General features: G+C 37.4%; 1 protein-coding gene across 3 annotated transcripts in view; it reads right to left on the reverse strand.

The window, feature by feature from the left end:
- Window positions 1–1,528: 1,528 nt before the first annotated feature.
- Window positions 1,529–19,888, reverse strand: part of CWF19L2 (CWF19 like cell cycle control factor 2) — a 194,476-nt gene continuing 176,116 nt past the window's right edge. For 2 of the 3 annotated variants that reach the window (XM_019948742.3, XM_019948741.3), the window contains exons 17-18: window positions 5,545–5,646; window positions 1,529–2,794 (exon numbers count right to left, since the gene is read on the reverse strand). In XM_019948742.3, coding sequence (XP_019804301.2) covers window positions 2,651–2,794; window positions 5,545–5,646 — 246 coding nt within the window. In that variant the 3' untranslated portion in view covers window positions 1,529–2,650. The remainder of the gene's footprint in view (window positions 2,795–5,544; window positions 5,647–19,888) is intronic. The other variant, XM_019948743.3, reaches the window with a different exon arrangement.

Here is a 19,888-nt window from a genome sequence, read left to right on the forward strand (position 1 = left end):
AAGAGACAGTGTTCTAGAAGCAAAGTAAAAATAGTGTTTCAAGAAGGGGAAGTGATCAAGTATGCCAATGAAGCTGATAGAGTAAGATGAGCACTGAGAATAAATTATTTGATTTGGCAATGTGGAAGGAACTGAGGACCTTACCATAAACAAAACTAAAACTAGTAGAATGGTGAGGATGAAGTCTGACTACTGAGAACAGGAAGAAGATGGAAGGAAAGGAAACAGATTTTTTTTTTTTAATGAATTTTGCTCAACTGGAGAAGAGAAATGGCTAGGGGTGGCAGTATGATGCCAGGGCTTGTTGTTGATATATTATAAAAGGTTTTGTATGCTAATTGAAATAATCTTACAGAGAGGAAAAAATCTAATAATTCAGAGGGTAGAGGCATTTGAGTAGGTGAAAAAGGATGAAATCTAGTAGTACATAAATGAGTTGACTAGCTCTAGGTAAGGACAACAAAATAATTTACCTACAGTTATCAAGAGGAGAAGCAGAGTACCTGGGTACAGATGCAGGTATATTAATTAGATGTGGTAGAAACTCCTTCTATTTAGTTCTATTTTCTCAGTAAAACAGGAAGCAAGATTCATCAGCTAAGAATGAAGACAGAGGAGGTGTAAATAGTCCTTTAGCACTGGACTTGAACACACTTGGCACATATCTTGCATTAGAACTTATATTGTGCTGTAATTATTATTTTTTTTTAACATCTTTATTGGGGTATAATTGCTCTACAATGGTGTGTTAGTTTCTGCTTTATAACAAAGTGAATCAGTCATACATAAACATATGTTCCCATATGTCTTCCCTCTTGCGTCTCCCTCCCTCCCACCTTCCCTATCCCACCCCTCCAGGCTGTCACAAAGCACTGAGCCAATATCCCTGTGCCATGCGGCTGCTTCCCACTAGCTATCTACCTTACTACGTTTGTTAGTGTGTATATGCCCATGACTCTCTCTCGCCCTGTCACAGCTCACCCTTCCCCCTCCCCATAACCTCAAGTAAGTCCGTTCTCTAGGAGGTCTGCGTCTTTATTCCTGCTTTACCCCTAGGTTCTTCATGACATTTTTTTTCTTAAATTCCATATATATGTGTTAGCATACGGTATTTGTCTTTTTCTTTCTGACTTACTTCACTCTGTATGACAGACTCTAGGTCTATCCACCTCATTACAAATAGCTCCATTTCGTTTCTTTTTATGGCTGAGTAATATTCCATTGTATATATGTGCCACATCTTCTTTATGTAATTATTTTTGAACATATCTCTTGCACCACTAAACTATGAAATAATTTAAGGTATAGGAAGTATTTTTTTATTTTTGTACTACCAGTATGCAACAAAACGCCCTGCAAACAAATGTTTGTTAACTCACTGATTGAATAAATGAATGTTAAAGATTCCTCTGAGACTTTGCAGCAAGGCCAAAAGAGTCTGAAAACAGCGAAAAATAAAATACTATCAAGTATCAAGTATGTGATAATAACTTAAATCCAATTTGTAAATATTGAGAATCTGAAACCATTAAACTTCCAACTTTTATTAAAATTTTAAAACTTCAGATAGAACATAAACATTTCTCTTTTTTCAAGATACTAAAGAAATGAGATGTCAATATTAAAAATAACTACGTCGAGTTAGGAGTTACTCTAGAGTACATGTCACATTGATTCTAAATATTCAACATTTCATGACAAAACGTCAAGGTTCCGCTCCAAAAAAATCAACATCTTTGAAAAAGGGTTACTACAAAAATATCTTCCATATAAAAAATGAAGTAGGAACACTCTTAGAGACCATGGCCATATTTTATATGTATAGGGTTTTTCTCTTCACACCAAGTGTAAGAATACAGGAAAATGAAGAACCTTAGATCATATGGGACAACAGAATGTGTTCCTGACACTAAAAATACTCACATTACTTAAGATTTTGTAATAATCAATACAACCTCAAAATGATGATTTGGCTAAAATTTTTAACTTTCATACAAACCCCAAACAACTGTAAACTGTAATTTTTGGAACAATTACTTTTAAAATCACCAAAATTCAAAGACACTATTTAAAAATACAGAAATAAAAACAAATCATGAACATGTTATATACCTTATTTAATTCTTAATTACTTTTGGGACATTCTTTATTCCTTTAATAAAAAGAATAGTAGTAATATATATGCTATTGGTAGAAAATTAAGAGCGTCTATAAAATGCTGTGAAAAGAAATTTCAATTATTACTAAATATGCCAACTCTTAGTTTAAAAAATGCAAAAGAAGCTAGTCAGCAGACTCAAACTTGAAGCAGACCCGCTTCCCTCTGAAGCAATGATTTGCTATACTTCCTAGATAATCCTTCAGAAAAGTCTTTCTATATGTTAATATAAATAGTTCAGAATACCAAGACAGAGGTACAGAACAGGACATGAACAGGTCACATGACATAACTGGTCTTGCTCCACAGTTACTACAGTGAAGTCCACAGGAGCAGGTGGGGAAGGAAACCGACACAATCCAATGATGCAGTTGTCATTAAACCCAGATCATGATTCTCTTCCTATTACCTGATGATCAGTTGTTTAGTTAGATGCAATGGAAATAAAACTGAAAGAAATATGAAGAGGAAATAAAAAATGAAAGGTATGTCTCAACATTTTTTATTTTTGGTGAAGTCAAATGGTTTCCACCACTGAGCAAACTGCAGTACTTTCTTCCTCTGATCCTCAAAGCTTTCTCGGATCCCTTTCCTCCAAAGTCTTGGTTCTACATCCAGCATCCCACCAATGATTTCCTTTCAAAGAATGAGAAAAGTACAAACACGTGCATGTATAAATACTAAAAACAGGAATGAAACTATTTCAATTTATTCTGTTACTAAATATAACATTAAGTAGTTCTCCGTGAGGATCAAATTTTACATAGGTATTAGTTTCAAGTTAAAAATAAACATTCTTTTCATTTAGTTCTAACTATGCAAACCCTGTGATTCTAGGGGTCCTAGCTGTGTCTCCTGTCAAACAATTTGTCTATTTTGTTGCTTGTTAACACATCTATCAGACAGCAGCAAAGGGGAGGAAGAGAAAATGGAATTTAACTAATTTGGTCCTTATTAGCTGCTCTGGTAAAAGTTTGAAGAAAAAGTTGATCAACATGTAGCAATTATTAACTTGGTTGTTCAACTACAGTTGAATCTCCGGCTAATGTTCTCCCTACTACCCAGTATAGTTAAAAGCCAGTTTCTTCTACTATTAGCTGTAGATATTTTTTCAGGAAACAAAATCATATTTTAGTACTAATCTAAGCAAACCAAGAATTAGAAATTATAAATCACCTTCATTTAAAAAGTCACATTCCCAAGCCCTGAAAGGAATGGATTTCTGACTGTCTGCTTATTACTCTAGATCATTTCCTTCATGATCCTCTTCCTGTGCTATCAGCTACAGAAATTAATCAAATTTATGATAGTGAGTATCCATGTACAGAAAGATATGGGGGAGATTTATAATGCTTCAAGGAAGGGAAGTACGGTAATACAGGAAAACCTTGGGCTAAGGGTTGAGTTCTGCATATTCAGTCTAGGTCTGCAGGATTGTGTGGTAAGACCTTGGACATAATCACTCTAAGACATAGGTTCTTCATCTTAACAAATATACTAAAGGGACATACTATGTACAAGCAAGTGCCAAATATTGTAGGGGATACAGAGATAACTAAAATACATTTCTGTGTCTTCAGAAAGCTCATAACAGAATGTGGAGCTGTGGTGGGAGTTATAAAGCAGAATAAGGCAAATGTCAAAGCAGACTACATGGAAACTCAAAAAGAAAGAAGATTCTAATTGTTGGATAAATCAGGAAAAGCTTCATGGAAAAGGAAATCTCTTTTCAGTGGGAAAGGGAAATAAAGGGGTTAAGAGAGACATAGTTTAAAAAGAGGGCACATTTAGATTTAATGCAAGAGTTTCTTGGCACCAGCCAATCACTAGCAATGTAGTTTAAGAAAGCCTAGCTTATAAATTGATCTAAAACTGTCTATAAAGCATCAAGTTTTGTCTCATGGGTACCATATAAGGACTGATTCTTGTTCTGTTACTGAAGCAGATGTTAATGGAAAGAGACCAACCCTTCTTGCTCTCTAAACAACTGCAGGCTGAAGGGAGTTTTGGTCTCATAGGCTGTTTCTTGGAAAGAAGATTTTGGAGAAAACGGATCAATGATGTAATGCTAACTAAAGAAGCTTTCCTTTTAACATTAAAACAGTATCATAAAAATCATAGCACATGCATAATATTGGGGGGGGCGATCTCCCAATTAAATTTATGCAAGTTAAAAAATTGATATTTTATTTCATTTTCACTAGAATTAAGTTTTCTTTTTTTGAAAGAAATAAATGCAGAGTCATAAAGCTTTGAGTTATAAAGCTCTATTGAATAACAACAGAATTTTTCAGAGCAATGAAAACAAATTTCTTTCTAATTAACTCTGGGAAAAGATATTCTGAAAAATTCTCAGACAAGTTTCTGTAACATATCTCAACAGTTCATAGATGAATGTGATTTTAGGCCTCTAGCTAACCTTTAAGGATAACAGCATAAACATTTTTGAGTCCAAACCTCTTACATGTCACTATTCTTTGCAGAAAATGATCTTACACAGGAGATGAAAGTGGGGAGGAAGAACAGGGAACAATGGACAGAGGTCATCTAGGCTCCTCTAATTTAGAGAGAAAGGCCTGAGTTATACTAGATTGAAAGGTCACTTCTAGAGCTGTTATTGCCCAGACTTCTTTTGATTGCTTCAATAGCTACACTAATTTCATTCTAGTCCCTGATACTAACTTACATACTTCCCAGATCTCAGTAGACCTTAAATTTAAGGACTATAACCCTAGAAGGCAATCTGTAGTAACAGAAAAAATCCACTAGCAAAAAATGAAAGATCTACACTCTAGTATCTGTCCAGAAACTATCTGTGTGAAATGAGTGACACATTCTTGGACTATATCGTTCTTAATTATAAATAAAGATGTGAGATCATTTGTTCTCTAGTTCAACCATGAGCTTATGCACCCCTTGTTTCTGTCACTTAGCACATGACCATGGGGAAGTTATATAGCCTCTCTGTAGCTCAGTTTCATCATCTATAAAATGAAAGTATAAAAATATCTATATAATAGAGTTATTGTGAGCATTAAATGAGTGCTCAGAACAGTAACAGGCTCATTGTAAACCCTCAATGAGTGCGTTATCATCATTATCAATTATCATCAATCACTCTCAGCACAAGCCTGGCTGACTCCACAGGAAAAACATTATAGTCACCATTGACACTGTCAACAAATGTTTGGTTACAAAGTAATATTCCTGTTATAAATATTCTGGGATATATTTATTAACAGTTTCTGGGTACTCCCTCTAAAACTTGGGTGGAACAGTAATAACCAACTTCACTATATATTGTGCCCAAAGTTTTGATTTCCCTTCAAAAGAAAAGTGTTACAAAATTGCTAAACTCTGGTACTTTACTAAATTTGTGAGCATACCTTTCCAAAGTAATGAGGGAATTTGTGTTGATCTTCAATGACATGGGCAAACCCTCCCTGGAGGCCAAAATTCACAGAGAAGTAAGGTAAGCCTCTGGGTACCTAAATAAACAGATAAATCACACATGAATACAGCATGAAATCAGAAAGTTATGCTTAATCCCTCTTCCTAATTAAGCATCCCTCAAGACAAACGTATACACTGAATTTCCAGTTCTATAGGTATTTAAACAATAACCTAACTTCTTAAATAAAACATTTCATTTGGTAGCCTTTCAGCTAGATAGTGCTTTATAATATCCAGCAATTATAATCAGAACCAATTATTTTTGTCTTATGGGGAAACAGGAAAGAAAAGGCATTTTTAAAATATATAACAACCGAGTAATTTTCCTTAAACTATGCAAATAGAGATTAAGGATATACTTTCTTATATTTTCCTCACAATGCAGAGGTATAACATTCCTGAGATTATACTGCTATTTATTGATCAAAGATAAATTAAACATGAACAATCATAGTTTTTTATTAACTGGTGAGGTGGGTATAGAAATTTTTAGTTTACCAACCTTGTTTCAAAATATTTCCATGATTAGCTATTATCTTTCCCTGTCTTTTATCCCTCCCTCTTTCTATACACACTCACGCACAGACACACAAACACACACACACGTGTGCATGCATGAAGTATTTTAAACACTATCTTGATTGGAAAAGGCCATAATTTCTAGCTTTAAAAGTTAAGTAGATCTTGTGTCCTTGCAAGTTTTTCCTTCAAGCCCTTATTCTGTCACTAGAAAGTATTCAAACTGTCAATTTAAAGTAATATCTCTCTCCTCTAATACCCTTATACAGTCAGCATTTACTAATTTTGGCAGTGAATTACATATTTCTACTTAACTATATATATTTTGTATTGTGTCCTCAGGAAGGCATGACTTGGAAAGAGATAGTATGGTATGGTGGAAGAAGAGTGGTCATCTTGAAATAGTATAAAGCAATTAAAATTGGGGATTATAAAGACTTGTTCAGGTTATAGGAAAAGCATAATTAAAAAATAATCCGTTTACAAAATAGTACAATACGTAAAATGCAGAGAAATGGGTTACTACTTTGTGCTTTTTAAAAATATTTTCACATTTTAAAATAAAATGTGAAAACATGTATGACACAGACAATTAGGAGAAAAATAAAGAGAAAGACAAGGCTCTAATCACAGCTCTCATACTTATAACTACGTAACTTCAGGCAAGTTATTTAACATCTGTGAGTCTCATGAGAAATATGAAGAGCTCAGAAGTCTGCTGTGAAGATCAAATAGAAAAATGTATATAAATGCTTGGCACAGAGAATATTATTCAAATATGACTTTCACTTCCATCTATTAATAGCACTTTGTGCAAATCTGATAGTCAAAGAAAAAGAAATGGAAGGCTCCGTTAAAATATATACATATATATATGTATATATGTATATATTTTTAACATCTTTATTGGAGTATAATTGCTTTACAATGGTGTGTTAGTTTCTGCTTTATAACAAAATGAATCAGCTATACATATACATATATCCCCATATCTCTTCCCTCTTGCGTCTCCCTCCCTCCCACCCTCCTTACCCCACCCCTCTAGGTGGTCACAAAGCACAGAGCTGTTCTCCCTGTGCTATGCAGCTGCTTCCCACGAGCTATCAGTTTTACATTTGGTAGTGTATATGTGTTCATGCCACTCTCACACTTTGTCCCAGTTTACCCTTCCCTCTCCCTGTGTCCTCAAGTCCATTCTCTAGTAGGTCTGTGTCTTTATTCCCAATGCTGCACCTAGGTTCTTCATGATCATTTTTTTTTAATATTCCATACATATGTGTTAGCATACGGTATTTGTCTTTCTTTTTCTGACTTTCTTCACTCTGTATGACAGACTCAAGGTCCATCCACCTCACTACAAATAACTCAATTTCGTTTCTTTTTATGGCTGAGTAATATTCCATTGTATATATGTGCCAATTCTTCTTCTTTATCCATTCATCTGTTGATGGACACTTAGGTTGCTTCCATGTCCTGGTTACTGTAAATAGAGTTGCAATGAACATTGTGGTACATGACACTTTTTGAATTATGGTTTTCTCAGGGTATATACCAAGAAGTGGGATTGCTGGGTGGTATGGTATTTCTACTTTTAGTTTTTTAAGGAAGCACCATACTGTTCTCCATAGTGGCTGTATCAATTTACATTCCCACCAACAGTGCAAGAGGGTTCCCTTTTCTCCACACCCTCTCCAGCATTTACTGTTTGTAGATTTTTTGATGATGGCCATTCTGACAGGTGTGAGGTGATACCTCATTTTAGTTTTGATTTGCATTACTCTAATGATTAATGATGTTGAGCATTCTTTCATGTGTTTGTTGGCAATCTGTATATCTTCTTTGGAGAAATGTCTATTTAGGTCTTCTGCCCATGTTTGGATTGGGTTGTTTGTTTATTTGATATTGAGCTGCATGAGCTGCTTGTAAATTTTGGAGATTAATCCTTTGTCAGTTGCTTCATTTGCAAACATTTTCTCCCATTCTGAGAGCTGTCTTTTGGTCTTGTTTATGGTTTCCTTTGCTGTGCAAAAGTTTTGAGTTTCATTAGGTCCCATTTTTTAATTTTTGTTTTTTTTGCATTTCTTTAGGAGATGGGTCAAAAAGGATCTTGCTGTGACTTATGTCATAGAGTGTTCTGCCTATGTTTCCCTCTAAGAGTTTTATAGTGTCTGGCCTTACATTTAGGTCTTTAATCCATTTTGAGTTTATTTTTGTGAATGGTGTTAGGGAGTGTTCTAATTTCATTCTTTTACATGTAGCTGTCCAGTTTTCCCCGCACCACTTATTGAAGAGGCTGTCTTTTCGCCATTGTATATTCTTGCCTCCTTTATCAAAAATAAGGTGACCATAGGTGCATGGGTTTATCTCGGCTTTCTATCCTGTTCCATTGATGTATATTTCTGTTTTTGTTCCAGTACCATATTGTCTTGATTACTGTAGCTTTGTAGTATAGTCTGAAGTCAGGGAGTCTGATTCCTCCAGCTCCGTTTTTCTTTCTCAAGATTGCTTTGGCTATTTGGGGTCTTTTGTATTTCCATACAAATTGTGAAATTTTTTGTTCTAGTTCTGTGAAAAATGCCTTTGGTAGTTTGATAGAGATTGCATTGAATCTGCAGACTGCTTTGGGTACTAGAGTCATTTTCACAATGTTGATTCTTCCAATCCAAGAACATGGTATATCTCTCCATCTGTTTGTATCATCTTTAATTTCTTTCACCAGTTTCATAGTTTTTTCCATACAGGTCTTTTGTCTCCTTAGGTAGGTTTATTCCTAGGTATTTTATTCTTTTTGTTGCAGTGGTAAATGGGAGTGTTTCCTTAATTTCTCTTTCAGATTTTTCATCATTAGTGTATAGGAATGCAAGGGATTTCTGTGCATTAATTTTGTATCCTGCTACTTTGCCAAATTCATTGATTAGCTCTAGTAGTTCTCTGGTAGCATCTTTAGGATTCTCTATGTATAGTATCATGTCATCTGCAAACAGTGACAGCTTTACTTCTTCTTTTCTGATTTGGATTTCTTTTTCTTTTCTGATTGCTGTGGCTAAAACTTCCAAAACAATGTTATATAATAGTGGTGAGAGTGGGCAATCTTGTCTTGTTCCTGATCTTAGTGGAAATGGTTTCAGTTTTTCACCATTGAGGACGATGTTGGCTGTGGGTTTGTCATATATGGCCTTTATTATCATTAAAATATTTTTGCTACCTGAAGTAGATCAACGTGTGAGACATGAATTTGAATGGCTAAAATCATGTTGTAGACTACCATCAATTAAAAAGCAGTACTTTGAGGAAGAGATAACTTCAGAAAGCAATTTATGATGACAGTGCCCATGCTTTTTGTTTGTATTACACTGTGTTTGGCAGAAAAAATGGCTTCCATGTTACGTTGTATGGCAAAAAGGACTTTGCAGATACAATTAAGTTAGGGGTCTTGAAATGGGGAGATTATCCTGGGTTATATAGCATATGATAGGAGGATCAGAGTCAGAGAAAGACTGGAAAATGCTATACTGGTTGACTTTGAACACAAAGGAAAGAACCACAAGCCATGGAATGCAGGTGGTTTCTAGAAACGAAAAAGGCAACGGAATGGATTCTCCCTGAGAGCCTCCAAAGGAAAAAAAAAAAAAAAAAAGTAGGCCTGCTAACACCTTGACTTAGCCCAGTAAAACCGAGTTCATATTTGTGACTTCCAGAACTATGAGATAACAAATGTGCTGTTTTTAAAGCACTAAGTTTGTGGTAATTTGTATATATCAATACATACCAAAGCTCAACAACATATGGCATAATTGCCAAGATGGCAAAATGAACACATTATTTCTAAACAAAGAACAGTTGCGTGCCACAAGAACTCTTCTCTCACTGCAGGCAGAAAAGGTACAACCTAATGTCTTGCCTGAAGAGTTGTGAGTCGGTAGGCATTGCAAAGAATTCAGTATAAAAGTATATGTACATTTAGCACTTCCTTTTCCTGCCTTGACCAGCCAGAGGGATAGAAGTTGGAACATTGGCACCACCCATGAAGAGTACTGACAGAATTACAGCAAAAAATTTTACTGATGATAGGAAAACAGTAGTATTTGAGCTTTCCCCTTTTAATATTCCAGATTTTAATCCTGACTTCGTATAATTGTCCTCATATTTGATGGTCTTAGGGTAAACCCAAATTTTCCTTGAGGTGGACTTTGCTTAGCTTTGAAGCTCAAACCCAAGATGTCTTAGATGTTTTTCAACTGCTACAGTTAACACAAAATTACAGTTAAAAATCATATTAAAAAGTAGAGGGGGAGAATTGGGAAGATGGCGGGGGGAATTGGGAAGATGGCGGAAGAGTAAGACACGGAGATCACCTTCCTCCCCACAGATACACCAGAAATACATCTACACGAGGAACAACTCCTACAGAACACCTACTGAACGCTGGCAGAAGACCTCAGACTTCCCAAAAGACAAGAAACTCTCCACGTACCTGGGTAGGGCAAAACAAAAAAGAATAAACAGAGACAAAAGGATAGGGACGGGACCTGCACCAGTAGGAGGAAGCTGTGAAGGAAGAACAGTTTCCACACACTAGGAAGCCCCTTCGCGGGCAGAGACTGCGGGTGGTGGAGGGGGAAAGCTTCGGGGCGGAAACTCCGGAAGAGAGCACATCAACAGGGGTGCGGAGGGCAAAGCGGAGAGATTCCCGCACAGAGGATTGGTGCCGACCAGCACTCACCAGCCCGAGAGGTTTGTCTGCTCATCCGCTGGGGCGGGCACGGCTGGCAGCTGATGCTCGGGCTTCGGTAGGAGTGCAGGGAGAGGACTGGGGTTGGCGGCATGAACACAGCCTGCAGGGCGTCACTGCACCACGGCTAGCCGGGAGGGAGTCCGGGGAAAACTGTGGACCTGCCGAAGAGGCAAGAGACTTTTTCTTGCCTCTTTATTTCCTGGTGCACGAGGAGAGGGGATTAAGAGTGCTGCTTAAAGGAGCTCTAGAGACGGGCGCGAGCCGCAGCTAACAGGGCGGACCACAGAGACGGGCATGAGACGCTAAGGCGGCTGCTGCCACCAACAAGAAGCCTGTGTGCGAGCATAGGTCACTATCCACACCTCCCTTCATGGGAGCCTGTGCAGCCCGCCACTGCCAGGGTCCTGGGATCCAGGGAAAACTTCCCGAGGAGAACGCATGGCAAGCCTCAGGCTGGTGCAACGTCCTGCCGGTCTTTGCTGCCGCAGGCTCGCCCCGCATTTGCACCCCTCCCTCCCCCCGGCCTGAGAGAACCTGAGTCCCTGAAGCAGCTGCTCCTTTAACCCCGTCCTGTCTGAGCGAAGAACAGACGACCTCCGGCGACCTACACACAGAGGCAGGGCCAAATCCAAAGCTGAGCCCCGGGAGCTGTGCGAACAAAGAAGAGAAAGGGAAGTCTCTCCCAGCAGCCTCAGAAGCAGCGGATTAAAGCTCCACAATCAACTTGATGTATACTGCATCTGTGGAATACCTGAATAGACAACTAATCATCCCAAATTGAGGAGGTGGACTTTGATAGCAAGATTTATTATTTTTTCCCCTTTACCTCTTTTTGTGTGTATGTGTATGCTTCTGTGTGAGATTTTGTCTGTATAGCTTTGTTTTCACCATTTGTCCTAGGTTTCTATCCATCCGTTTTTTTATTCAGAGCCGTGTGCATGAAAGGCTCTTGGTGCTGCAGCCAGGAGTCAGGGCCGCACCTCTGAGGTGGGAGAGCCAACTTCAGAACACTGGTCCACAAGTGACCTCCCAGCTCCAAATAATATCAAATGGCGAAAATCTCCCAGAGATCTCCATCTCAACACCAACACCCAGCTTCACTCAATGACCAGCAAGCTACAGTGCTGGACACCCTATGCCAAACAACTAGCAAGACAGGAACACAAGCCCACCCATTAGCAGAGAGGCTGCCTAAAATCATAATAAGTCCACAGACACCCCAAAACACACCACCAGACGTGGACCTGCCCACCAGAAAGACAAGATCCAGCCTTATCCACCAGAACACAGACACTAGGCCCCTCCACCAGGAAGCCTACACAACCCACTGAACCAACTTTAGCCAATGGGGACAGACACCAAAAACAACAGGAACTACGAACCTGCAGCCTGCAAAAAGGAGACCCCAAACACAGTAAGATAAGCAAAAGGAGAAGACAGAAAAACACACAGCAGATGAAGAAGCAAGGTAAAAACCCACCAGACCTAACAAATGAAGAGGAAATAGCCAGTCTACCTGAAAAAGAATTCAGAATAATGATAGTAAGGATGATCCAAAATCTTGGAAATAGAATGGACAAAATGCAAGAATAAGTTAACAAGGACCTAGAAGAACTAAAGATGAAACTAACAACGATGAACAACACAATAAATGAAATTAAAAATACTCTAGATGGGATCAATAGCAGCATAACTGAGGCAGAAGAACGGATAAGTGACCGGGAAGGTAAAATAGTGGAAATAACTACTGCAGAGCAGAATAAAGAAAAAAGAATGAAAAGAACTGAGGACTATCTCAGAGACCTCTGGGACAACATTAAATGCACCAACATTCGAATTATAGGGGTTCCAGAAGAAGAAGAGAAAAAGAAAGGGACTGAGAAAATATTTGAAGAGATTATAGTTGAAAACTTCTCTAACATGGGAAAGGAAATATTTAGTCAAGTCCAGGAAGCACAGAGAGTCCCATACAGGATAAATCCAAGGAAAAACACGCCAAGACACATATTAATCAAACTGTCAAAAATTAGATACAAAGAAAACATATTAAAAGCAGCAAGGGAAAAACAACAAATAACACACAAGGGAATCCACATAAGGTTAACAGCTGATTTTTCAGCAGAAACTCTGAAAGCCAGAAGGGACTGGCAGGACATACTTAAAGTGATGAAGGAGAAGAACCTACAACCAAGATTACCCTACCCAGCAAGGATCTCATTCAGATATGATGGAGAAATTAAAACCTTTACAGACAAGCAAAAGCTGAGAGAGTTCAGCACCATCAAACCAGCTTTACAACAAATGTTAAAGGATCTTCTCTAGGGAAGAAACACAAGAGAAGAAAAGACTTACAATAACAAACCCAAAACAATTAAGAAAATGGGAATAGGAACAGGCATATCCATAATTACCTTAAGTGTAAATAGATTAAACGCTCCCACCAAAAAACACAGATTGGCTGAATGGATACCAAAACAAGACCCATATATATGCTGTCTACAAGAGACCCACTTCAGACCTAGAGACACATACAGACTGAAAGTGAGGGGATGGAAAAAGATATTCCAAGCAAATGGAAACCAAAAGTAACCTGGAGTAGCAATTCTCACATCAGACAAAATAGACGTTAAAATAAAGACTACTACAAGAGACAAAGAAGGTCACTACATAATGATAAAGGGATCGATCCAAGAAGAAGATGTAACAATTGTAAATATTTATACACCCAACATAAGAGCACCTCAATACATAAGGCAAATACTAACAGCCATAAAAGGGGAAATTGACAGTAACACATTCATAGTAGGGGACTTTAACACCCCACTTTCACCAATGGACAGATCATCCAAAATGAAAATGAATAAGGAAACACAAGCTTTAAATGATACATTAAACAAGATGGATCTAATTGATATTTATAGGACATTCCATCCAAAAACAACAGAAAACACATTTTTCTCAAGTGGAACATTCTCCAGGATACATCATATCTTGGGTCACAAGTCAAGCCTTGGTAAATTTAAGAAAATTGAAATTGTTTCAAGTATCTTTTCCGACCGCAATGCTATGAGGCTAGATATCAATTACAGGAAAAATCTGTAAAAAATACAAACACGTGGAGGCTAAACAATACACTACTTCATAACCAAGTGATCACTGAAGAAATCAAAGAGGAAATCAAAAAATACCTAGAAATAAATGACAATGGAGACACGACGACCCAAAACCTACGGGATGCAGCAAAAGCAGTTCTAAGAGGGAAGTTTATAGCAATACAATCCTACCTCAAGAAACAGGAAACATCTTGAATAAACAACCTAACCTTGCACGTAAAGCAGTTAGAGAAAGAAGAACAAAAAACCCCCAAAATTAGCAGAAGGAAAGAAATCATAAAGATCAAATCAGAAATAAATGAAAGAGAAATGAAGGAAACGACAGCAAAGATCAATAAAACTAAAAGGTGGATCTTTTAGAAGATAAACAAAATTGACAAACTATTAGCCAGACTCATCAAGGAAAAAAAGAAGACAGAAATCAATAGAATTAGAAAAGAAAAAGGAGAACAACTGACACTACAGAAATACAAAAGATCATGAGAGATTACTACAAGCAACTCTATGCTAATAAAATGGACAACCTGGAAGAAATGGACAAATTCTTAGAAATGCACAACGTGCGAAGACTGAATCAGGAAGAAATAGAAAATATGAACAGACTAATCACAAGCACTGAAATTGAAACTGTGATTAAAAACCTTCCAACAAACAAAATCCCAGGACCAGATGGCTTTGCAGGCGAATTCTATCAAACATTTAGAGAAGAGCTAACACCTACCCTTCTCAAACTCTTGCAAAATATAGCAGAGGGAGGAACACTCCCAAACTCATTCTACAAGGCACCACCACCAAAACCAGACAAGGATGTCACAAAGAAAGAAAACTACAGGCCAATATCACTGATGAACATAGATGCAAAAATCCTCAACAAAATACTAGCAAACAATCCAACAGCACATTAAAAGGATCATACACCATGATCAAGTGGGGTTTATTCCACGAATGCAAGGATTCTTCAATATACACAAATCAATCAACATGATACACCATATTAACAAATTGAAGGAGAAAAACCATATCATCATCTAAACAGATGCAGAGAAAGATTTTGACAAAATTCAACACCCATTTATGATAAAAATCCTGCAAAAAGTAGGCATAGAGGGAACTTACCTCAACGTAATAAAGGCCATATTAGACAAACCCACAGTCAACATCATCCTCAATGGTGAAAAACTGAAAGCATTTCCACTAAGATCAGGAACAAGACAAGGTTGTCCACTCTCACCACTCTTATTCAACATAGCTTTGGAAGTTTTAGGCACAGGAATCGGAGAAGAAAAGGAAATAAAAGGAATCCAAATTGGAAAAGCAGAAGTAAAGCTGTCACTGTTTGCAGATGACATGATACTATACATAGAGAATCCTAAAGATGCTACCAGAAAACTACTAGAGCTAATCAATGAATTTGGTAAAGTGGCAGGATACAAAATTAATGCACAGAAATCTCTTGCATTCCTATACACTAATGATGAAAAATCTGAAAGTGAAATCAAGAAAACATTCCCATTTACCACTGCAACAAAAAGAATAAAATATCTAGGAATAAACCTACCTAAGGAGACAAAAGACCTGTATGCAGATAATTATAAGACACTGATGAAAGAAATTAAAGATGATACAAATAGATGGAGAGATATACCATGTTCTTGGATTGGAAGAATCAACATTGTGAAAGTGACTCTACTACCCAAAGCAATTTACAGATTCAATACAATCCCTATCAAACTACCACTGGCATTTTTCACAGAACTAGAACAAAATGTTCACAATTTGTATGGAAACACAAAAGACCCTGAATAGCCAAGGCAATGCTGAGAACGAAAAATGGAGCTGGAGGAATAAGGCTCCCTAACTTCAGACTATACTACAAAGCTACAGTAATTAAGACAGTATGGTACTGGAACAAAAACAAAAATATAGATCAATGGAACCGGATAGAAAGCCCAGAGATAAACCCACACACATATGTTCACCTTATCTTTGATAAAGGAGGCAAGAATGTACAGTGGAGAAAGGACAGCCTCTTCAGTAAGTGGTGCTGGGAAAACTGGACTGGGACATGTAAAACTATGAGATTAGACCACTCCGTAACACCATACACAAAAATAAGCTCAAAGTGGATTAAAGACCTAAATGTAAGGCCAGAAACTATCAAACTATTAGAGGAAAACATAGGCAGAACCCTCTATGACATAAATCACAGCAAGATCCTTTTTGACCCACCTCCTAGAGAAATGGAAATAAAAACAAAAATAAACAAACAGGACCTAATGAAACTTCAAGGCTTTTGCACAGCAAAGGAAACCATAAACAAGACCAAAAGACAACCGTCAGAATGCGAGAAAATATTTGCAAATGAAGCAACTGACACAGGATTAATCTCCAAAATTTACAAGCAGCTCATGCAGCTCAGTAACAAAAAAACAAACAACGCAATCCAAAAATGGGCAGACGACCTAAGTAGACATTTCTCCAAAGAAGATATACAGACTGCCAACAAACAGATGAAAGAATGCTCATCATCGTTAATCATTAGAGAAGTGCAAATCAAAACTACAATGAGATATCATCTCACACCAGTCAGAATGGCCATCATCCAGAAAGAATAAAAAATCTAGAAAGAATAAATGCTGGAGAGGGTGTGGAGAAAAGGAAACACTCTTGCACTGCTGGTGGGAATGTGAATTGGTACAGCCAGTATGGATAACAGTATGGAGGTTCCTTAAAAAACTACAAATAGAACTACCATACGACCCAGCAATCCCACTACTGGGCATATACCCTGAGAAAACCATAATTCAAAAAGAGTCATGTACCAAAATGTTCACTGCAGCTCTATTTACAATAGCCAGGAGATGGAAACAACCTAAGTGTCCGTCATCGGATGAATGGATAAAGAAGATGTGGCACATATATACAATGGAATATTACTCAGCCATAAAAAGAAATGAAATTGAGCTATTTGTAATGAGGTGGATGGACCTAGAGTCTGTCATACAGAGTGAAGTAAGTCAGAAAGAGAAAGACAAATACTGTATGCTAACACATATATATATGGAATTTAAGAAAAAAAAATGTCATGAAGAACCTAGGGGTAAGACAGGAATAAAGACACAGACCTACTAGTGAATGGACTTGAGGACATGGGGTGGGGGTAGGGTAAGCTGGGACAAAGTGAGAGAGTGGCATGGACATATATACACTACCAAACGTAAGGTAGATAGCTAGTGGGAAGCAGCTGCATAGCACAGGGAGATCAGCTCGGTGCTTTGTGATCACCTAGATGGGTGGGATAGGGAGCGTGGGAGGGAGGGAGATGCAAGAGGGAAGAGATATGGGAACATATGTATATACATAACTGATTCACTTTGTTATAAAGCAGAAACTAACACACCATTGTAAAGCAATTAAACTCCAATAAAGATGTTAAAAAAAAAAAAGATAGCTAGTGGGAAGCAGCTGCATAGCATAGTTAGATCAGCCCGGTGCTTTGTGACCACCTGGATGGGTGAACTAGGGAGGGTGGGAGGGAGGGAGACAGAAGAGGGAGGAGATATGGGAACATATGTATATGTATAACTGATTCACTTCATTATAAAGCAGAAACTAACACATCATTGTAAAGCAATTATACTCCAATAAAGTGGTAAAAAAAAGAAAAAGTTGAGGAAGAATTCATGTGAAATCTCAATAAAATTGTCTTGTGAAAAAAGACCACTTTCTTGACAAGTTACTGAATATTATGCAACTCCTCTGCAATGAACATTCAGATCTGTTTTTTTTGTATATATCCATGAACTTCACACTACACTGCAAGGAAATAAAAAGACCCAGAGAAAGTAAACAAAATAGACATAAAAAGAGAAGCTTATACTCACAGAAATAAAAACATAAATCAACAGAGAATCAGAATGAATTACAAATATGTCAATCTCTACTAACAACCAAGAATCCACTATGGAAGAAAAAATCAGCACATCCCCAACACACACATAAAATACTTTACGTACCTACTAAGGACATAGAGTTTTTTAAAAGAAGGATAATGAGGTTTCTTCAGAATAAAAATAATGTTAAAATAAATCAAGATTGTTCACTTCATGCTCAGAAACATAATTATCATTTAAAAAAGACACTGGAAAGTTTGTTAACCTTGTAAAAAGTGACCTGCTTTGAAATTATTCTTATGCTCAAGTTCTCTTCACAACTCCATCCACATAATTATCAAATCCTAAGCTAAGAGTGACCTCAAGAGGTCATCTGATTCATTCCCCAGCTACTCTCAAATAGTCTCAGATAAAACGCTATGTGGTGATTTAGAAAAGAAAACACTTCAAAGTTGAATATACAACAACCATTCCAAGAATTTGTATGTTTCTTACTGTCTCTATTGGTTATTTTAAAATATTAAAATCCTCCAGGTACTTATTTTAGGTATATATCCAGGTTTTAAAAAAACAACCTTACAATAGGTACTAGATGGCTTACCAGCAAAAATACTGCATATATAGTGGTTATCATGGAGTTCACATATGTTGATGTATATCTATATCTATCGTTTTAAACTGATAGTCATTTAAGTTCAAACACATTCTAAAAGATCTATATTTTTTAATTTCCCCTTCATGCTTTCTATTTTTGATGTCATATTTTACATCTTTATGCCTATCCCTTACCTGTTCATTGATCCACTGCCTTTACTTGCCTTTAACAGTGAGGTTTTTCCCTTCCTGTATTTTCTTATTTCTTGTTTTGGTCCTTTCTTTTTCACTTGAAGAAGACCCCTTAACATTTTTTGTAAGGTCACTTTAGGACTGATGAACTCTTTAGTTTTTTCCTTTTAGCAATTTAAATATATCATGCCACTCCCTTTTGGCCTGCAAAGTTTCTGCTGAAAAACCAGCAGATAGCCTTATGGAAATTCCCTTGTCGTAACTGTTTTTTGTTGTTGACTTTAAAATTCTCTCTTTACCTTTATTTTTTCCCATTTCAGTTATTATATGTCTTGGTGTGGTTCTCTTTGGGTTCATCTTCTTTGGGACTCTCTGTGCTTCCTATACCTGGATATCTATTTCCTTCTTCAGGTTCAGGAAGTTTTCAGCCAAAATTTCATCAAATACATTTTCTATCCCTTTCTCTCTCTCTTCTCTTTCTGTGATCCCTACAATGCAAATTTAGAATGCCTGATGTTGTCCCAGAGGTCCCTTAAGCTAGGCTCATTTAAAAAATTTTTTTATTTTCCCTGTTCTGATTGGGTGATTTTCACTATATTCCAGGTTGCTTATGCATTCTTCTATATCACCTAATCTGTGGCTAATTCCTTCTAGTGTATTTTTCATTTCAGTTATTACATTCTTCAGCTCTGATTGGTACTTTTTTATATTTTCTAGTTCTTTGTTCAAATTCCCACTCTGTTCATTTATTTTTTTCCCCAACTTGAGTTAGCATTCTTATTACTATTGCTCTGAACTCCTTATCAGGTAAATTATTTATCTCTGTTTCAGTAGGGTTTTATTCATTTTTCTTTTCTTGTTTTTTCATTTGAAACATATTCCTTTGTCTGCATGACAGTAGGTGAAAGAGTTACCTATCCCGGTCTTGAAGATATGTCCTTGTGTGGGAGCATCCCAATGCAGTGTGTGTGTGCACAGTGGTTCCAGTGGGAGCTCAATCTGAAGTAAGCCCAGGGTGCCCTGACAGCCACTGCCTTGGTGGGAGGTAGAGCCAGAGCCATGTTTGAGCTGGGGCTTCTCCTATGCTCAATGGCAGTCACTGCCCTACTGGGGGTGAGATCCAGGCTCAAGAGCTGAAGCAGGAGCCCTGAGGGACCTGCACTTCTCCCAGGTGTGATGGCAGTCTCTACCTTAATTGTGAGCATGGTCAGGGACTGAGGGCTTGGGCCTG

This window comes from Tursiops truncatus, chromosome 8 (assembly GCF_011762595.2).
Source record: "Tursiops truncatus isolate mTurTru1 chromosome 8, mTurTru1.mat.Y, whole genome shotgun sequence".
NCBI lineage: Eukaryota > Metazoa > Chordata > Mammalia > Artiodactyla > Delphinidae > Tursiops > Tursiops truncatus.